The 17,007-nt window shown below is 51.8% G+C and overlaps 1 protein-coding gene across 5 annotated transcripts in view; it reads left to right on the top strand.

Annotated features, from left to right (window-relative positions):
* DRC3 (dynein regulatory complex subunit 3) overlaps positions 1–16,153 on the top strand; it is a 35,275-nt gene extending 19,122 nt beyond the window's left edge. For 4 of the 5 annotated variants that reach the window (XM_026005622.2, XM_026005623.2, XM_072730539.1 and 1 more), the window contains 6 exons: positions 56–230; positions 5,491–5,622; positions 7,612–7,682; positions 9,171–9,294; positions 15,379–15,510; positions 15,833–16,153. In XM_026005622.2, the coding sequence (XP_025861407.1) occupies positions 56–230; positions 5,491–5,622; positions 7,612–7,682; positions 9,171–9,294; positions 15,379–15,510; positions 15,833–15,946 (748 nt within the window). In that variant the 3' untranslated portion in view covers positions 15,947–16,153. Of the gene's footprint in view, positions 1–55; positions 231–5,490; positions 5,623–7,611; positions 7,884–9,170; positions 9,295–15,378; positions 15,511–15,832 lie in introns of those variants that run through there. The other variant, XM_072730540.1, reaches the window with a different exon arrangement.
* Positions 16,154–17,007: the final 854 nt, after the last annotated feature.

Below are 17,007 nucleotides of genomic sequence, written 5' to 3'. Positions count from 1 at the left end.
ATCCTGCCGGCGGCCTGCCCCAAGAAAGCCAGCAGTCTCCTTAATGGCCACTCACCTACAAGGACAAGTTCGTCATCATCTGCCTGAACATTTTCGAATATGGCCTGAAACAGCAGGAGAAGCGGAAATTGGAGCTTGATACGTTCAATGAGTGTGTCCAGGAGGCCATCCAAGAAAACCAGGAGCAGGGCAAACACAGGATTGCCAAGTTTGAGGAGAAACACTTGCTGGTAGGCTCTGGCCCTCCCTGTCCTCTCCCTGCCCCCCTGCTCCGGATGCTGATGCTGCCCCATGGGCCCGGCCCCACTGGTGGGGCTACACGCCATCTACCTCTCTTCACCCCTAAGACCAATAGTCATTGTCCCAATTTGCCAGCAATCACACAGCTCAGTGGCAGACATGAGCTTTAGCTTTCTACTGGTGTGACCAGCCATGACTCCAGCACCATGCTGGGGCTGAGCCCAGGGTGAGGCCTGTGCGTCTCCTTCACCTAAAACACCCCTGGGGTTCAAGGTAGTGGCACCATTACTATTAACAATGGTATTATCTTTGCCACTCTTGTTACAGCAGTGACAATAACCACTACTTCTCTTTTGTTCATTCATCCACTTAGCAGACATTTTCTGAGCCACTGCTCCATGCCCGGCCTAGGAAGCCAGACCCCTGCTGGACATGGCTCCTGCCCTTAGCGAGCTCCCACCTGGTACAGAGGGGCAGACCTAGGCCCTCCCCACTGTGGTAGTCAGCACTCTACTGGAGGGGGGCTCAGGAAGTCTGGAGGGTTCCCAGAGGGACCTTAACTCAGGCTGAGGCTCAAAGGACAAGGACAGATGGGCTGGGGATAGGAGATAACAGCATTCCACTTGACAGAGTGGGCCTGAGGGGTTCAGGAGCTGCCAAACCCAGGCCACTTGGCCCAGGCCAAGCAGTGCTCAGTGAGACTTGTTTCTTTTAGTTACCATTATTATTATGGTTAATGTTATTTTAAAATATATATTTTTTAAATTTGTATTTATTTATGATAGTCACAGAGAGATAGAGAGAGAGGCAGAGACACAGGCAGAGGGAGAAGCAGGCTCCATGCACTGGGAGCCCGACGTGGGATTCGATCCCGGGTCTCCAGGATCGCGCCCTGGGCCAAAGGCAGGCGCCAAACCGCTGCACCACCCAGGGATCCCTAGTTAATGTTATTTTAGAGAAAGCAGGTGCAGGCATGCACAGGGTGATGGGCAAAGGGAGAGAGAGAATCTTTTTTTTTTTTTTTTTTAAGATTTTTAAATTTATTTATTCTTGAGAGATAGAAGGAGAGACAGAGCCAGAGACACAGGCAGAGGGAGAAGCAGGCTCCATGCACCGGGAGCCCGATGTGGGATTCGATCCCGGGTCTCCAGGATCGTGCCCTGGGCCAAAGGCAGGCGCCAAACCGCTGCGCCACCCAGGGATCCCGAGAGAGAGAATCTTAAGCCAGCTCTGCACCCACCAGCGCAGAGCCCACCATGGGGCTTAGTCTCACAACCCTGAGGTCATGACCTGAGCCAAAATCAAGAGTCAGACACTTAACCAACTGAGCTCCCCAGGTCCCCCCATTTAGCGTTATTTTTCAAGACCGATTCTTAACTTATTCTAAATTAAATAACAGATCTTTGGGGATCCCTGGGTGGCGCAGCGGTTTGGCGCCTGCCTTTGGCCCAGGGCGCGATCCTGGAGACCCGGGATCGAATCCCACGTCAGGCTCCCGGTGCATGGAGCCTGCTTCTCCCTCTGCCTGTATCTCTGCCTCTCTCTCTCTCTCTGTGACTATCATAAATAAATAAAAATTAAAAAAAAAAATTAAAAAAAAAAAATAACAGATCTTTGTGAGACTATAAGGAAAGCTATGGACCTTTCTCCTAAAAAAACCGTCCACACACACCAAGTCTGAGCACCTGCCTACAGTGTCAGGGGCTTCAAGGAACCCATAGAGCCACTCCTGGTTGGGAAGTCTTAATTGTGGGTCTTTTGTTTTGTTTTGTTTTGTTGGGAACTCTTAGTTTTAAAGTCAAGCAGAGGGATGCCTGGATGGCTCAGTGGTTGAGCATCTGCCTTCGGCTCAGGGTGTGATCCTCAGGGTCCTGGGATCAAGTCCTGCATCGGGCTCACTGCAGGAAGCCCACTTTTCCTCTGCCTGTGGCTCTGCCTCTCTCTGTGTGTCTCTCATGAATAAATAAATAAAATCTTTGAAAAAAATGAAATCAAGCAGACACAATGTTTAAAGTCCAGTTCCTATAGAAGTCCAGTTCCTGGCTGGCGATGGGCTCCCAGGTGCTTCCCGGCCCTCCTCAGGCCCTCCTCAGTCTCCAGTCCCTGTTCTTGTCTCCTTGGCCTCACATTCCATGTGATTTAACCCTCAGGTCCCTCCTCCGCAGGTGATGTCGAGGGGTGTTACTGCATTCAACTGGGAGTTCAAGCCTGTCAGCAGAGGAACACATTTGGCTCACATGTGTGTTTTGTTTGGCCTGCAGAGGGTTTTAAAACGTTTTGAACATCCTGCTGACATTAAAAACGGGCAGATTCCAAAGAAGAATTGTGGTTGCCAGCTTCTCTGGAGGCAGCTGTCCCCTCTGGACAAGCCACATTTCCAGTCCCCTGGTCCCTGTCTGGCACATCCTCCCTGACATCTATCTGGTCCCTATAACCACTGGATTCGGGAGGTGTGGACGCCAGCCAGCTGGCTTCTCCTGGCCCCTCAGCAACAAATCCTCCCCTGGAGAAGCAGGACATGGGCCAGGCTACCGCCAGTGTTGTGCTCCTACTGGCGCCAAGCCTGACTCCCTAACATGCCGGGTGTAGGTCTTCAGAGCCCCTGAGGCACTGGCCCCTCCCGGATGATTGCTCCTCTCCTGGAGTCTACGGGGACCCTACAAGGTGCTGACGCCCCAGCCCAAGGGGGCGCTGCCTGGCACTGGGATTTTCCTGGGCTCTCCATGTGCCTCTAGTGCTCAGCCCAAGTTGAGCTCGCTCTCTGGCTTGGAAGCTTGCAGGACCCCATGAGCCAGAGACCCCAGTTCTCTCTCCTCTCAGGGCTTCTCTGAGCGTGTCCTGTACTGCCCCTCCCCCAGCCCCCACTGGCCCAGGGTGCCCTCAGCGCCCCCCTCCGGGTGCCTAGGGGGGCACGGCTTGGGGTCAGAATGCTCATGTCAACCCCTGGCTGTGACTCTGCTACCCTGCGTTTCCTCACTAGAGAAATGGGGATAACCGCCTCATAGGACTGGGGTGGGGAGACAACGGGGAGCAGAGCCAGGGCAGAATTGTGACCAGCAGGCTGTGTGGTCGGAGTCCCTGGACAGGCAGTACATGCATAAGCATGGGCGCAGAGTGACCGCCGTAGACGGGGAATACGGTCGGTCTGCCTCTAGTCTCCATGCGTGTGTGCGTGCATGCGTGCGTGCGCGATCAAAGTGTAGCATGCACTGTTCTGCACTTTGCTGCTTTAATCCATGCAACTTAGAGATCCTTCCAAAACTTGCTTCCTTTTTTATTAGCTAAACTCTCTCACTGTGTGGATGAGCCATGACTTATGAAGCCAGTCCCTGTTGACGGACAATTTGTTTTTTTCCCCAATCTTTTGCTCTTCCAAACGGTGTTGCAATGGGTGAGTTGGTGCAAGTTTGATCTGCAGGTCGAAGGTCCTAGAAGTAGAACCGTGCATGGCTACTTTTGCTAGTCATTGCTCAGGTGTGCTCTACAGAGGTTGTAGTTTCTGCAGCCCTGCCTGCCCCCAGTCAAACTGGTATTCTCAAGCTTCCTCATGTTTGCCATTCTGGCATACTTGGGGTGTGTATTTTCTCATAAGTGAGGGCAAGCATTACATGTTTTGTAAATGTCTGTTTTTTATACTGTATAAGAACTATTTGTTCTTATAATATGCCCTAACCCATTTTTTACATTTGGTTTTTGGTCTATATCTCTTTCTATTAAAAAAAAAATCATTACTTTGTAGGAGCCCTTTATAGATTGAGAAGTTAGCTCTGGGTCAGTGAAATGAGTTGGAAATATGTTTCCCACTTTGTTGTTTATCTTGTCATTTTTCTGTCTAGGGTGCTTTTGCCACTCAGAATTTCTAAAACTTTTATGGAGTATAATTTTTTAAGTTGTTTTTTTTTTTAAAGATTTTATTTAATCATGAGACACACACAGAGAGAGAGAGAGAGAGAGAGAGAGAGAGAGAGAGGCAGAGGCACAGGCAGAGGGAGAAGCAGCCTCCATGCAGGGAGCCAGATGTGGGACTCAATCCCGGGTCCCCAGGATCACGCCCTGGACTGAAGATGGTGCTAGACTGCTGAGCCACCCAGGCTGCCCTATGGAGTATAATTTATCAAGTCTTTTTTCTGGTTATACTTAGAAAGGACTTCTCCACTTGAGATTATTTCTTAAAATCCACTCATTTTTCCTTCTAGTACTTTTATGGCTTTACTTTATACATTTAAGTCTTCCCTCTGGGATCCCTGGGTGGCGCAGCGGTTTGGCGCCTGCCTTTGGCCCAGGGCGCGATCCTGGAGACCCGGGATCGAATCCCACATCAGGCTCCCGGTGCATGGAGCCTGCTTCTCCCTCCGCCTGTGTCTCTGCCTCTCTCTCTCTCTCTCTGTGACTATCATAAATAAATAAAAAAAAAATTCTTCCCTCTGTGGGAAATATGTTTTCATGTAAGGTTCAAGGTAGGGATTGAACCTGATTTTTCTCCCTATGAGGTAGCCATGATTATAAATATTCTTCACACTGAATTGTGGCAAGTTACTCTGTCCTGCTTCCCAACTAATACCATATATCAACAGAAACAAGTTGGTGGTGCATCTGGTAGTAAAGCCCCCAGGATGTTTGTCAGTGAATGGCTGGAATTCAGTGCCAGGCTTGGGCCCCAGGGTACTTTCCAACCCTCTCATTACAAACAGTCCAGCTCTGGAGTGTTCCATGGGCCCAACTGGTTTCCTAACAACTATACCTTTTTTCCAGTGTCCCTCTACCTGTACCTGCCATGGGCCTTTGATTGGAGACTCTGCTAGCCAAGCCCCTGCTGAGCCCAGAGCTCATATATACCACCTAATCTCCAGAACTCTGTGACACACACACTTCTCTCCCCCTTTACGTGAGGAAACCAAAGCTTAGAGAATGAAGGTAGCACACTCAAGGTCACACTGCTTATAAGTTACCCAGACGGGATTCAGATTCAGGTTCACCTGACCCTGAAGCCACTGCTTCTTCCACCCAGCCCAGCCACATCTAATGAAAACCAGAGCTAACAAACCAGTGCCAGCATTTGCGCTGCCTCCAGGCACGGGGAGGGGAAGCAGCTTCTGCAAGCTCACAGAGCCAACAAGTGGCAGAGCTGACACTTGAACTTGGACAGCCCAACTCCAGAGTCTAAGTTCTCACCCACAAAGCCAACTGTCGCCTGTCATTAACTAACTACACTTGGTCATGGATTCCTATAGCACAGGCTTTTGTTTCCAGAGTCTAAATGCCATTCGAGATGAGTCTGAACTGACCAACTTCGAGATGAAGATAGTGGAATATGGCAAGGACATCATGGAGCTGTTCAACGTGCTCATGACACTGGAGATGCAATTGGTAGAGCAGCTGGAGGTGAGGCTGAGTCCCTGGGGCTCAGATGTGGCGTGATCGTGCCCTACCAGGCCTGTTTGCAGGAACATGGTGATTCAGCTGCCAAATCATACCCGAGCTGGAGCCTTCCCGAGTGTTCCTCTGCTGGAAATGTCCAGTGCGACTCAGCATGGCAGACTAAAGCTTTCTTTGCTCATCAGCCAGGTGTTTTCTTTTAATATTGCTTTTAATATATTCCAATTGTTCAGATTGTGATTCTTGTGCAGCATGAGAGCTGAGCTCATTCCTCTGGAATGCACCCCCTAAGAGCCACAGCGGGGAGAGGTTTTTTTATTAGACCCAAGGAGCTGTCTGGGTGCTTGAGAAACAAAGTAGGCCCCCTGCTCTAGGATGGAACAAAGGCTCCTCTGCATTGCAGCCTGTATTTGCCACATCTCAGGGCCATGCGAGGAGCCTGCAATTCAGCACAAAGTTGTGGCAGTGCAGCATGCTGCTATCTAGAATTCCTTATAGCCGGAGTGACTTGTGTTCATGAGGCAGCTAAGGCTGGGAGTCTGAAGGGCCGTGATGAATTGAACCTCATTGGATGCTGCCGTGGCTGGGCCAAGAGATAGCGCCTAATCAATTCCTCACATGTCAAGTGACACCTCCGACATGGATAGATCTCCCCATCATGGCACAGGGCAGATGCTTGCTCCCCACTGGGGAGTGCTGCAAAAAGCAGCTCATGGAGCATCAGGGGAGGCTCAGGCGGCAGCTCCCCACTGTTAAATGCAGGGAGGGTCCTTTTCCAACAGCCAGAAATTCCCCAGAACCTGTGCATGGTCAGGCGTACTAGCATTACCAGTGGCTGGAAAGCTGTTAGGTGCAGTCATGCTTTTCAAAGGACTCTATTTTTATTCATCACAACAGTGTTTACACACATTTGAAAAATGTGCAGCTCGGTCTGCAGACAGTCCTCAGGCTCCTGTAGATTCTCGATGCCCTTCATGTACCCTGAGGCCCCCTGGGTCCATGGTAGATCAGAGGCATGACCCATCCTGGGGGCTCACAGGGGAGCAGGCCTAACCATCACATCTGCCATGGCTCCCTCATTCAAGTCTCATTTAGGCCTGGGTGCCCAGCTAAGCACTGGGATGCAGCCCCGTGGGGTACATCAGAGGGAGGTAGAAAGCCATCATGCAGCTGCACTCGTGGTGAGTGGTTGGGGGTAATGGCCAGCATTACTGAGGCACCTTGCAAAGCATTTTGGGTGAAGTAAGTAACTCATTTAAATTTCACTACTCCAGGGACACCTGGGTGGCTCAGGGGTTGAGTGTCTGCCTTTGGCTCAAGGCATGATCCTGGGGTCTGGGATCAAGTCCCGTGTAGGGCTCCTTGTGGGGAACCTGCTTCTCCAACTCTTCCTGTGTCTCTGCCTCTCTCCGTGCCTCTCATAAATAAATAAAACCTTAAAAATTAAAAAAAAATAAATTTCACAACTCCATGAGACAGCTACTACAAAGGAAACCCATTTCATAGATGAGGATGTTGAGGCCCAAGGAAGTTACACACAGTGGTGGAGCTGGCATAGTGATCCACATGGTGTGGCTCTTAGCAATTTTCTCCCTTGTTCCTCTAGAGGTGATGGATACATGCCACTGAGAAGCCCAAAGGAGGAGGTTAGCTGTGTGTGTGGATGTGGGGGGTTGTCGGAGGGTGAGACCAGAACAAGTATTCCTGGCAGAGGGCCCAGCATGTGCAAAGGCCTGGATGAAGCTTTGCACTGAACCTTCGAAGGGTGGTGAGTAAGATGAAGTGGCTGAGAGTGACACAGCCATGAGAAAGAGGTCAGGAGAGAAGGCCAGTTCATAGACATCTACCTGGGAAGGTTAAGGTGGTTGGTCTTTACCCTGAAGGTCTGGGATTAGAGGAGGCACCTGCTAAGTTCTAAGGAACACCTTTTGCTCTGACGCTAGGTCAGTCAGGTTCATGTCTAGGTATTCATGCTGTGTTCTTTGTCGTTTCCAGGAGACTATAAACATGTTTGAAAGGAACATCATTGACTTGGTGGCACTCTTTATTGAAAATGTGCAAAGCCTATATCCTTTCCTTGATGACCCTCCGTGGGGAGGCGCTCCCAGCCTGCGGGGGGAGGGGGAGGGGGAGGGGGGGTATCCTGGCCCACACCAGGGGAGGCGCTTGCATTTTTAACAAAAGGCAGAGAAGGGTACAGCTCTTTCATGAACTAAGCAGGATGCAAATAAGTGTAGTCCCTTTCCAGGTGGCCACCTTTGGGGTCACACCGACCCCCTCCCACTGCCACCAATGTCCTAAACATGTTGGCAGAGATGGATAAAAACCCAGTGCTCTATAATCATACTTCACTTTTTCCCAGCAATACCTGAGCCCGGCTGATTTACAGAGAGAGATCTATATTTGCATCAGGATGCTATCAGACTCATCACAGGATCCCATTTGGTGGGACCCTCCACCTTTGAGACCAGAGGAATGTAAAACTTCCAGTTTTTCACTGAGGAAAAAGTTCACCTTCAAAAGATGGAGATTTGGCAACCACTTGGAATGTTCACAGAATGTTCCACAGGGTCTGAGGGAGTTTCCCGACCCTCAGAACAATGATGCCTTTTTAAAGTAAAGGTTTGGATGCCTAGACTGGCTGCTGCGTGGGGCCCTGTTTGCAGTAGAAGCCCTGACATATTTGTTCTCAAATGAGTGATCATGGGGATGTGGGAGGCCACACCCCAGAATCCCTGCAGCCCTCCTGGGTTGCAAGAACACACGTCCCAGGAGTAGGGCCACATCCATGTTGTAGACACTGACAAATCCTTTATAGTGAGATTGTTGGGGTGAGGAGCCAACATTTGGGGCCTGACCAACCCTTCTGCTACCTGAATTCAGGGCCCTGTCTGGGGGCTGAGAGGGGGCAAACTGCTGTGCTGTACCCCAGAAGTAACTTCCTGGTCCTGCCTCCCTGGCCCACATCCCTGCAAGGGGACAGAAGTTATGGAAGCAGTAAGTAATGAGGCCAGGGTCCCCTGAGAACCCGAGTGTGGACCAGAGGGACAAGGCAGAAAAGTGGGGAGGACAGCCAGGCAGAAGAGGCAGCCTGTGCAAAGGCCCTGAGGATGTGTCAGAGAGATTCTAAGACGAGGCCTTTAGGCCACAGTAGAGAGTCGGAAGCCCGGGAGAGTGGTGAGCATGGGAGGGATGAGGTCCAGTCTAGGTATGTGTTTAAGAGCACGCTGGCTGCTGTGGGGAGAAAGGGCTAGAGCTGGGAGACCAGGTCTCGGTTCGCTGTCCAGTCAGGAGGCGGTGGGAGGGAGAGATATGGAGGATTGAGGGGCTCTGAGGGGACAGGGCACCAAGGGTCAGCCATGGGCAGTGTGGTGTTGGTGCATGAGGGGTGGACCGGAGTGGTCTTGGGGTTTCCTGTATGTGGATGGCGGGCTGTGAAGGTGGTGAAGCCCTGGCACCTGCGGGTAGGCCCTTCTGCCTTTCAACAGCCCAGCCCTCGGAGGGTCTGCAGGGGCACCTGCTCCACCCCTGGCCTTTGCTTAACTTGGCCACACGATGGCTCAGTGCCGGGACCTGGAGAACCACCACCACGAGAAGCTCCTGGAGATCTCCATCAATACTCTCGAGAAGATACTGAAGGGCGATGTCGATGAGGACCTGCCTGATGACTTGCGCCCGGTGAGCACTGTAGGCGGGGCTCGGTCCCCAGTGGGCCAGGTGGTGGGCGGGGTTGCGGGGGGCTAGGCGGGCCGCTGAGGGACAAACAGATGGAAGAACAAAGTCCCCGGGCCCCACCTCCCATGGCTCTAGTAAGCCTGTAAGCCTCCTGGAGCCTCAGTTTCCTCACCTGCAAAAGGGACAATAACCTCCTTTGCACAGTGGTTGGCAGATGAAATAGGCCAACAAGCTAACACCTGGTGGGTGCTCAGTGGGGCCCATCTAAAGAGGGGCTCATGATAATTGAGTCGTTTCAACTTACCAACAGGTTAGTTCCCCAAAGTCTTTTTTTTTTTTTTTTTAAGATTTTATTTATTCAGGAGACACACACACACACACACACACACACAGAGGCAGAGACACAGGCAGAGGGAGAAGCAGGCTCCATGCAGGGAGCCCAATGTGGGACTTGATCCCGGGTCTCCAGGATCAAGCCCTGGGCCAAAGTCGGTGCTAAACTGCTTGCCCCCACCCCCAAAGTCTTTCTGTGGGGCTTCTGGCAGCCTCTGAGAGAGGCAGCTGCAAACACAGGTTAAGTTCTGAGACTTCACAGGCAGGTCTTACTGAGTGCCTGATAGGCACCATTACTAGGGTGTTGGAACAGTGGAAGCACCATTTGATTGGCCCGTTGCTTCCCACCTTCCACCAGCCCGTCCAGGGGTGGGTAGTCCCACAGCAGCAGGGGCCAAGCTCCTGAGGCTGCTCACCGGGGAGGCTGTCCAGGTCTCCTGCATCAGGGTCCAGTGAGGGTGCAGTGGGGTTGTGTGTCATGTCTCTAGGGAGGGGCACAGGCCAGAAACTTGTCGGGAGCCTTCCTTCCTTCATCACTCATTCCACTCCCCATTTCTCAGCTTCTCTCACCTCCATGTTAGCACCAGACCAAGCCATGTTGTCCTTTCCCTGGACCACTGTCTCCTTACTGCCCTTCTATAGGCTGTTCTCCATGCAGCAGCCAGAGATCCTTGGGATCCAAACCTCATCCTTCTGTGCCTTTGTACCACACAGTAATGGCCTCCTGTGACCCTTGGATTAAGCACTTCACTTTACCGTAGTCCACCAGACCCTCGTGCCTGGCCTCCTCCCCTCGCCCCAGCCTCGGAGCCCTTCCCCAGGCTCCCAGGCTTGCTCCTTTCATTTGATATTCCACCTAGCAGACAGTCCCCTTTCCTCTGGTCTCCGGGTGTCTCGCTCTTCCTTGTTTGGCTCTCAGCCCAAATGGCAGCTCTTCGGAGAGGCCTTCCCTCATCACTTTCCTGGAAAACCACCATCTCTCTATCACACACACCATTTATCGTTGTCAGGGCATTATTAAAATTACAAGCTATCATGTGTGTGTTGATTTGCTCTATGACTCTTCACACTAAATCCCGGCTCATGGGGAAGGCCGAAATGGCCTCTTCACCACCATGTACCTCGCCGGTGCCAGCAGTGGTGCACGGTACAGCCACAGGGCAACCCAAGTGCCAGGAGTTCATGAAGCCCCACTTGTCAGGTTCTGGCTAAGTCTGGTAGACAGAGACCAGCAGTCCTGTCTGGGGGCTGAGACAGGCACCCAGGGCAGCAGCTTGTTGGCAGGGCCACTGTGTTGCCAGCCCTCCCTTCCTAAACACCTGCCAAATGCTCTTACTAACCAGACACAAGGAGCTGTCACTCCCCCTGAGCCCTGAAATCAGGCGTCCCCCAAGAGCCCACTCTGTTAGACCCCAGATGGACCATCGAGGAGTCATGGAGCTCCCTCATGGCACAGCTTCCAGGTCTGTGACACTTAGTGGGCACAAGATTGAAACACCCCTCCCTAATAACCGGGACACAGAAAAATATGGACCCCGAAACTCTGGCAGGCAAGCAGGCTGGACTGGTGCTTCCGGTGGCGAGCCCTCTCTCCTGCTGGGATGACAATGCCTGGCACCATCTGACACCTGTTTCTGTAGCTTCAGGAAGGTTCAGTACCTACTGACTGGGTTGAGGCTGACCACAGTGGCTGGAAACACGGAGCTCCACTCCCTGCAGACTTGCCATTGTCAAGGCAATGAAGCCTGATGCTCACATATTACCTCCTTTATTTCCCCCAAAGGGCCCTACAAAGGTGGTACTGTTATCATTCGCAATTTACAGATGAGAAAATAGGGTAAGACTGTCTCAGAGAAGTCTGTTAAACTGCCCAAGATGTCACCATTTGAGAGGACCAGAGTCTGAATTGAGACTCCAGCCTGAGAGATGCCGAGCCTGTGCCCCTCATTGTAGACGATAAGCTGGCGTTTGCCGGCATTCTGGGTTGGTTCATGGCCCCAGGCACTCAGATAATGGGGCTCTGCCTTGGGCTTTCTGGCAGGACTGGTGTTGAGTGCTACCCTCGAGGCCTCATGAGGGCGGCCTGCAGAGCCACTGTACGCCCTGCCCTCTGCAGGCCAGGGAGAGCTCTGGCCTTTGGGAAATGCCTGCAGTTGCATGGAGAGACATCACCAGAACCTTAATACTGTGGTGTAGGTCTCCTTAGTTATTAAGTAGGCTCCATGTCCAGCATGGAGCCCAATGCAGGGCTTGAACCCCCAACTCAGATCAAGACCTGAGGGGATCCCTGGGTGGCGCAGCAGTTTGGCACCTGCCTTTGGCCCAGGGCGCGATCCTGGAGACCCGGGATCGAATCCCACGTCGGGCTCCTGGTGCATGGAGACTGCTTCTCCCTCTGCCTGTGTCTCTGCCTCTCTCTCTCTCTCTCTCTCTCTGTGACTATCATAAATAAATAAAAATTTAAAAAAATTAAAAAAAAAAACAAAAAACAGATCAAGACCTGAACTGAGGGATGCCTGGGTGGCTCAGTGCTTGAGCACCTCCCTTCGGCTCAGGTCATGATCTCAGGGTCCTGGAATCAAGTCCTGCATCAGGTTCCCTGCAGGGAGCCTGTTTCTCCCTCTGCCTATGTCTCTGCCTCTCTCTGTGTCTCTCATAAATAAATAAAATCTTTTTTTTTTTTTAAATAAATAAAATCTTAAAAAAAAAAAAAAAAAACGAGCTGAGATCAAGAGTCGGACACTTAACTGACCAAACCACCCAGGCGCCCTGAGGTCTCCTTACACTGAAGCAACAAAGCGGGATATTGATCTTGGGGCGGGCAGAGGGGGGGATGCCCTGATTGTAAAAGTAGTAACAACAACAAATAACTAGCATTTACTGAGGGCCTACTGAGGGCTGTCTGAGAAGCACCGGACACATATTTTTCTCTTTTAATTTTTACATCAACACAGTAAAATAGGTACCATTATGGTTCCCTTTTACAGACAAGAAAACTGAGGCACAGAGACCAGAGTAACCCTCACAAAGACACACAGTGTAGGAGCAGTAGAGCTGTGATGTGAACACAGGTGGTCTGACTCAGAGGTCTCACTCATCTGAGTGAATAGGGCCCTCAGTGAAGAAAAAGTCTGGTTTCTCTTATCTGATTATCAATGAGCAGATCTCGATAAAAAAAAGTCCCACTGAGGAGACTGTCTCTTTAAAAGTCCTCTCATTCAGTTGAGTGATTATGATCAGCTCATGCCACAGCTCTGGCCAAATCTGTCTCTTTGAAGTCCTTCCCTGCTTTGGAAGGCAGAGCAGAAGGCACGGGCTCAAGGAGAAAGCCTGGCGCTGGCAGCAAGGGAGTGAGTGGGAGAGGCGCTGGCAGCCACAGCTGCCGTGGTAAGGTCAGTGTGGCCACAGGTGTGGCTGCCACTCCCCCCACTGGGGCTCAGAGCCACGAGCCTCATGCCGCAGTGAACCGTGTGCAGGGGGCCAGGGGTCAGACTTACTCCCGGGGTGCTCTGAACAGCCATGTGGCCGTCCAGCTGCGATGGCAGAGCCAGCGCTCAGGCCCAGAGCACAGAGAGGACCTGCAAGTCCCCAGAGTCTGCTCAGGTGACAGTGGACGTGACCCAAGCCAGCAGTCTGTACACAGAGTGGCTGTGGACCTTAAGGCTCCCCCTTGGGTGGGAGCACTGGCAGCACAGGTCCCTGTCTTATCAGCTGAGCAAGGGTGGGATCTCTGCTTGTTTCTCTGTGGTGACGTGGGGTTCAATGTCACCAGGTGCCCTGGGCAGGTGTGACAGAATGATCTGATCCCATGGGGGCATGGGGCAGCAACTGGGGGCCTAGCATGGTAGCAGTCCTGGGGAGGGGCACCAGCTGTGCCCTTCTCAAAAGGCATCCCAGCCCAAGAAGTTGCTTGGAAACAAATGTGCCTTGAGGGCTGTGTCTTCACCTCTGTGAAGTCCAGCAAGTGACTCAGAGCAGGGGGGTGGCTCGGGAGCCAGGAGCTTAGGAAAGCCACTATGACGCTTTTTTTAAAATGAAGAACCAGGACCACCTGGTGATGAGTGGATGTGGCTGTGGCTACCTCTACATCACCAGGATGCGCTCCAGAGTAGGCTGCCTGGAGCTCACGGGCAGGCAGGCTGTACACGTCTGCGAGCCCTTCCCAGAGTCTGGCCCAGGACCTTCTTGCAGAGGAAGACTAATGACTTCTTGTCATTTCTCCCATGCGGTCGTGCTAGCTGGCCCCCGGGGTGCCCATTCCCTGCGTCAGCTAGCCTGGCTTTTCTACATGGGATTCTGTGCAAAAACCACCATCCCACAGGCATTACCCTGAAAAGAAGTATGTGGCCAAATAAACTGGAAAGCCAAGAGAGACAAAGTTAAAAGAGTTTATAGGTTCCAGAGCTTCTCATTTTTGTGCCCTGTAAAATTCAGAAGGGGCCTCAGTATGCAAGTCTTTGGCAAATGTATTTGACCAAAGGAAACTTTTTTTACAGAAAGAGTAATATCTCAAGATTCCATAGAACAGGGCAGCCTGGGTGGCTCAGCAGTTTAGCGCCACCTTTAGCCCAGAGTGTGATCCTGGAGACCTGGGATCGAATCCTGCATCAGGCTCCCTGCATGGAGCCTGCTTCTCCCTCTGCCTGCCTGTGTCTCTGCCCCTCTCTGTCTCCCTCTCTCATGAATAAATAAAATCTTAAAAAAAAAAAAAGATTCCATAGAACACATTTTGGAGACTATTAAGTTAACCACTACTATACTAAAGAAAGAAACCAAGTATTTATCTGCTTGCAATCCTCTCTACAATGTAGAACATTCAGGTCCTTTGCGTCACACAAAGTACCTTTCTTCAAAGCGTAAGCAGCCTTGCCCTGCTCTGGGAGGTGATTCCACTTGATTTCCAACTGTGCCAGCTACACCACAGCTATAGTGCAGACACCCGGAACCCAGCCAGGCCTGGTAGAGGGCGGTCATTTTCAACTAATTTTTACAAGGCAGAAAACAAGGTTGGGAACAAGATGGCAGGAGACCCCAAGTATAATCCAAAGTTCAATGTGGTTAATGGGAGGGGAGAGGTTAATAAGATTTTTTGTTGTTTTATTTTAAAGATTTTACTTATTTATTCATGAGAGACACACAGAGAGAGGCAGAGACATGGGCAGAGGGAGAAGCAGGCTCCATGTAGGAAGCCCAATGCAGGACTCAATCCCAGGACCCCAGGATCACGCCCTGAGCCAAAGCCAGATGCTCAATGGCTGAGCCACCCAGTCATCCCAAGGGAGAAGTTACTGTTAACAGAGAAAGACAGGGTGGGGTGAGTGGTCATAGCTTCACAGCGCCTTCTGGCCTCAGAGCAGCTTCAAGACCCTCAGCCAGCCTCACACTTACCACCCGACGGGCAGGTTTCGGGCAAATCAGACTTGAGGGCAAGCAGGAGAGAACCACTGCGGGAACAGCCACCTGCCTTGGCCCTGAAGAAAAGACACTCCCAACTTAGTATTGCAAAGCCAATGCCTGGGTGGGCCCCTTCCCCATTGCGCCTGCTGCAGCTCGGGTCTGGGAGGCATCTCTAGAAGATGAGCGGTAAGAAACACGCTCTGACACAAAAGTGGGCTCTCCATGGGGGCCTGGCGGCTGCCTCCAGCCACAAGGAGACATTCAGCTGTGCCCTTTCTCTTCAGCCCTGTGACCTGGTGCTCAGGGGTGGGGAACAAGACACACACGCATGCCCATTTGATCTTTCTTGCTCACCAGCTTTTTGTTGACAAAGATACGATCTTTAATGCTGTTGGGGCGTCGCATGACATCCACCTCCTGAAGATCGACAATCGAGAAGATGAGCTGGTGACCAGGGCCAACTCTTGGTGTACGCACTTAGTAGACACGGTGAGTGAGCGCTACCCTGGTCCAGCAGGCCACCAGCCATGGAGAGTGGGAAGCTTCCCCTGGTGGCCTGTATTCTTGGTGATAAGAAATAAAGTAAAATTAAGGAGGGTAGAATTGCCCGCCAAAGACAGTGTTGATCCTCCAGACTTTAGAACCCACATGCTAACCCACCCTAACTCCCCCTCAAAGACACAGATGCATAGAACGCGGAGACTTCACAGTACATGAGGGACACGACTATGCAGATTTCACAGACCGACTTCCTTTGGTGAGAGCATATAAGCCAACTGTCTGACTTAAGGCTTTGGTTTCAACCCCTTAGATCCACAAGAATGAGATCATGAGGAATCGCAGGCGAGTCAAGGAGATCAATCAGTACATTGACCACATGCAGAATGAACTGGACAGCCTAGAATGCAGTGACGTCATAGATTAGGGCCATGTGGCCCAGCCAGTCCTGGGAACACAGCCCTCGGCCCCTGCAGCCCGTGCACACGCCACTCACATCCCTGACCACCTCATGAACATCACTGGGACTTTCTCAACCCACGACACCCACCCACCCTCAGCACCATTCTTTCCCTGCCCCTGGGAAAACTTAAACACATAGAGAAAAATAAAAGACTACGTCATCTTTTCTCCATTCTTTTTTTTTAAGATTTATTTATTTTAGAGCGAGCGCAAGTGGGGGGAGGAACAGAGGGAGAGAGAGAAGCAGGCTCCCCACTGAACACGGAGCCCAATGGGAGCTTGATCTCATGACCCCAAGAACATGACCAGAGCTGAAATGAGGAGTCGGTTGCTTAACTAACTGAGCCATCCAGGTGCCCCATGTTTTCTCCATTAAAAAAAAAAAAAAAATCCTGTTCACGTGTATGCAGGAGAAAGTCTAGGATGATCAGTTGGTCTTGCAACTGGCCAGTCCACCGAGAGCAACTTCCAAGGTGGCTGCCAGTGGGCTAGACTCTTGGCTACAGCTTAATGCCAGCTGTATGTCCAGAACAGACTGCTGGCAGTAGGCAGAGGAGACCGATGTGGACTGAGCCTTTCTCTCCGCTGCGTGCTGTGGGGGACACGAGAGAGGCCACAGGCCCCAGCATCACCAAGGCGGAGGCTGTGGCTCTCTGTGTCTATAAGTTTGGGTGCAGGGGCCAGAGGACCCTCTGGAGGTTAACAGCACAAGCTGGGTCTCCCCTGTCACCTCTGTAGCCTGAGCTTCATCTGTGAAGTGGGGATGTGACAGGACCTCCTCCGAGCAAGTCAGGGCTTCAGGGAGAGCATATGGAAGGTGTGGAAAAGCACCTGGCATGTAACCAGGGCTCGATGAAGGGGATGATACCATTTCATCACTCAGGGTGCCAGGACAGGTGGCTCAGAAAGCCTTTTCTGCCTGAACTCTCAGACTCTTCCTGCTTCCCTTGCACTGGGCCCTGGCACCAGCAGACTGCACCTGCCACCCAGGGTGGAACAAGTGTCCATGTCGGGAGGATACAAGTC

This window comes from Vulpes vulpes, chromosome 12 (assembly GCF_048418805.1).
Source record: "Vulpes vulpes isolate BD-2025 chromosome 12, VulVul3, whole genome shotgun sequence".
NCBI classification, from domain to species: Eukaryota; Metazoa; Chordata; class Mammalia; order Carnivora; family Canidae; genus Vulpes; species Vulpes vulpes.
This window is presented reverse-complemented; position numbering and strand designations above follow the sequence as displayed.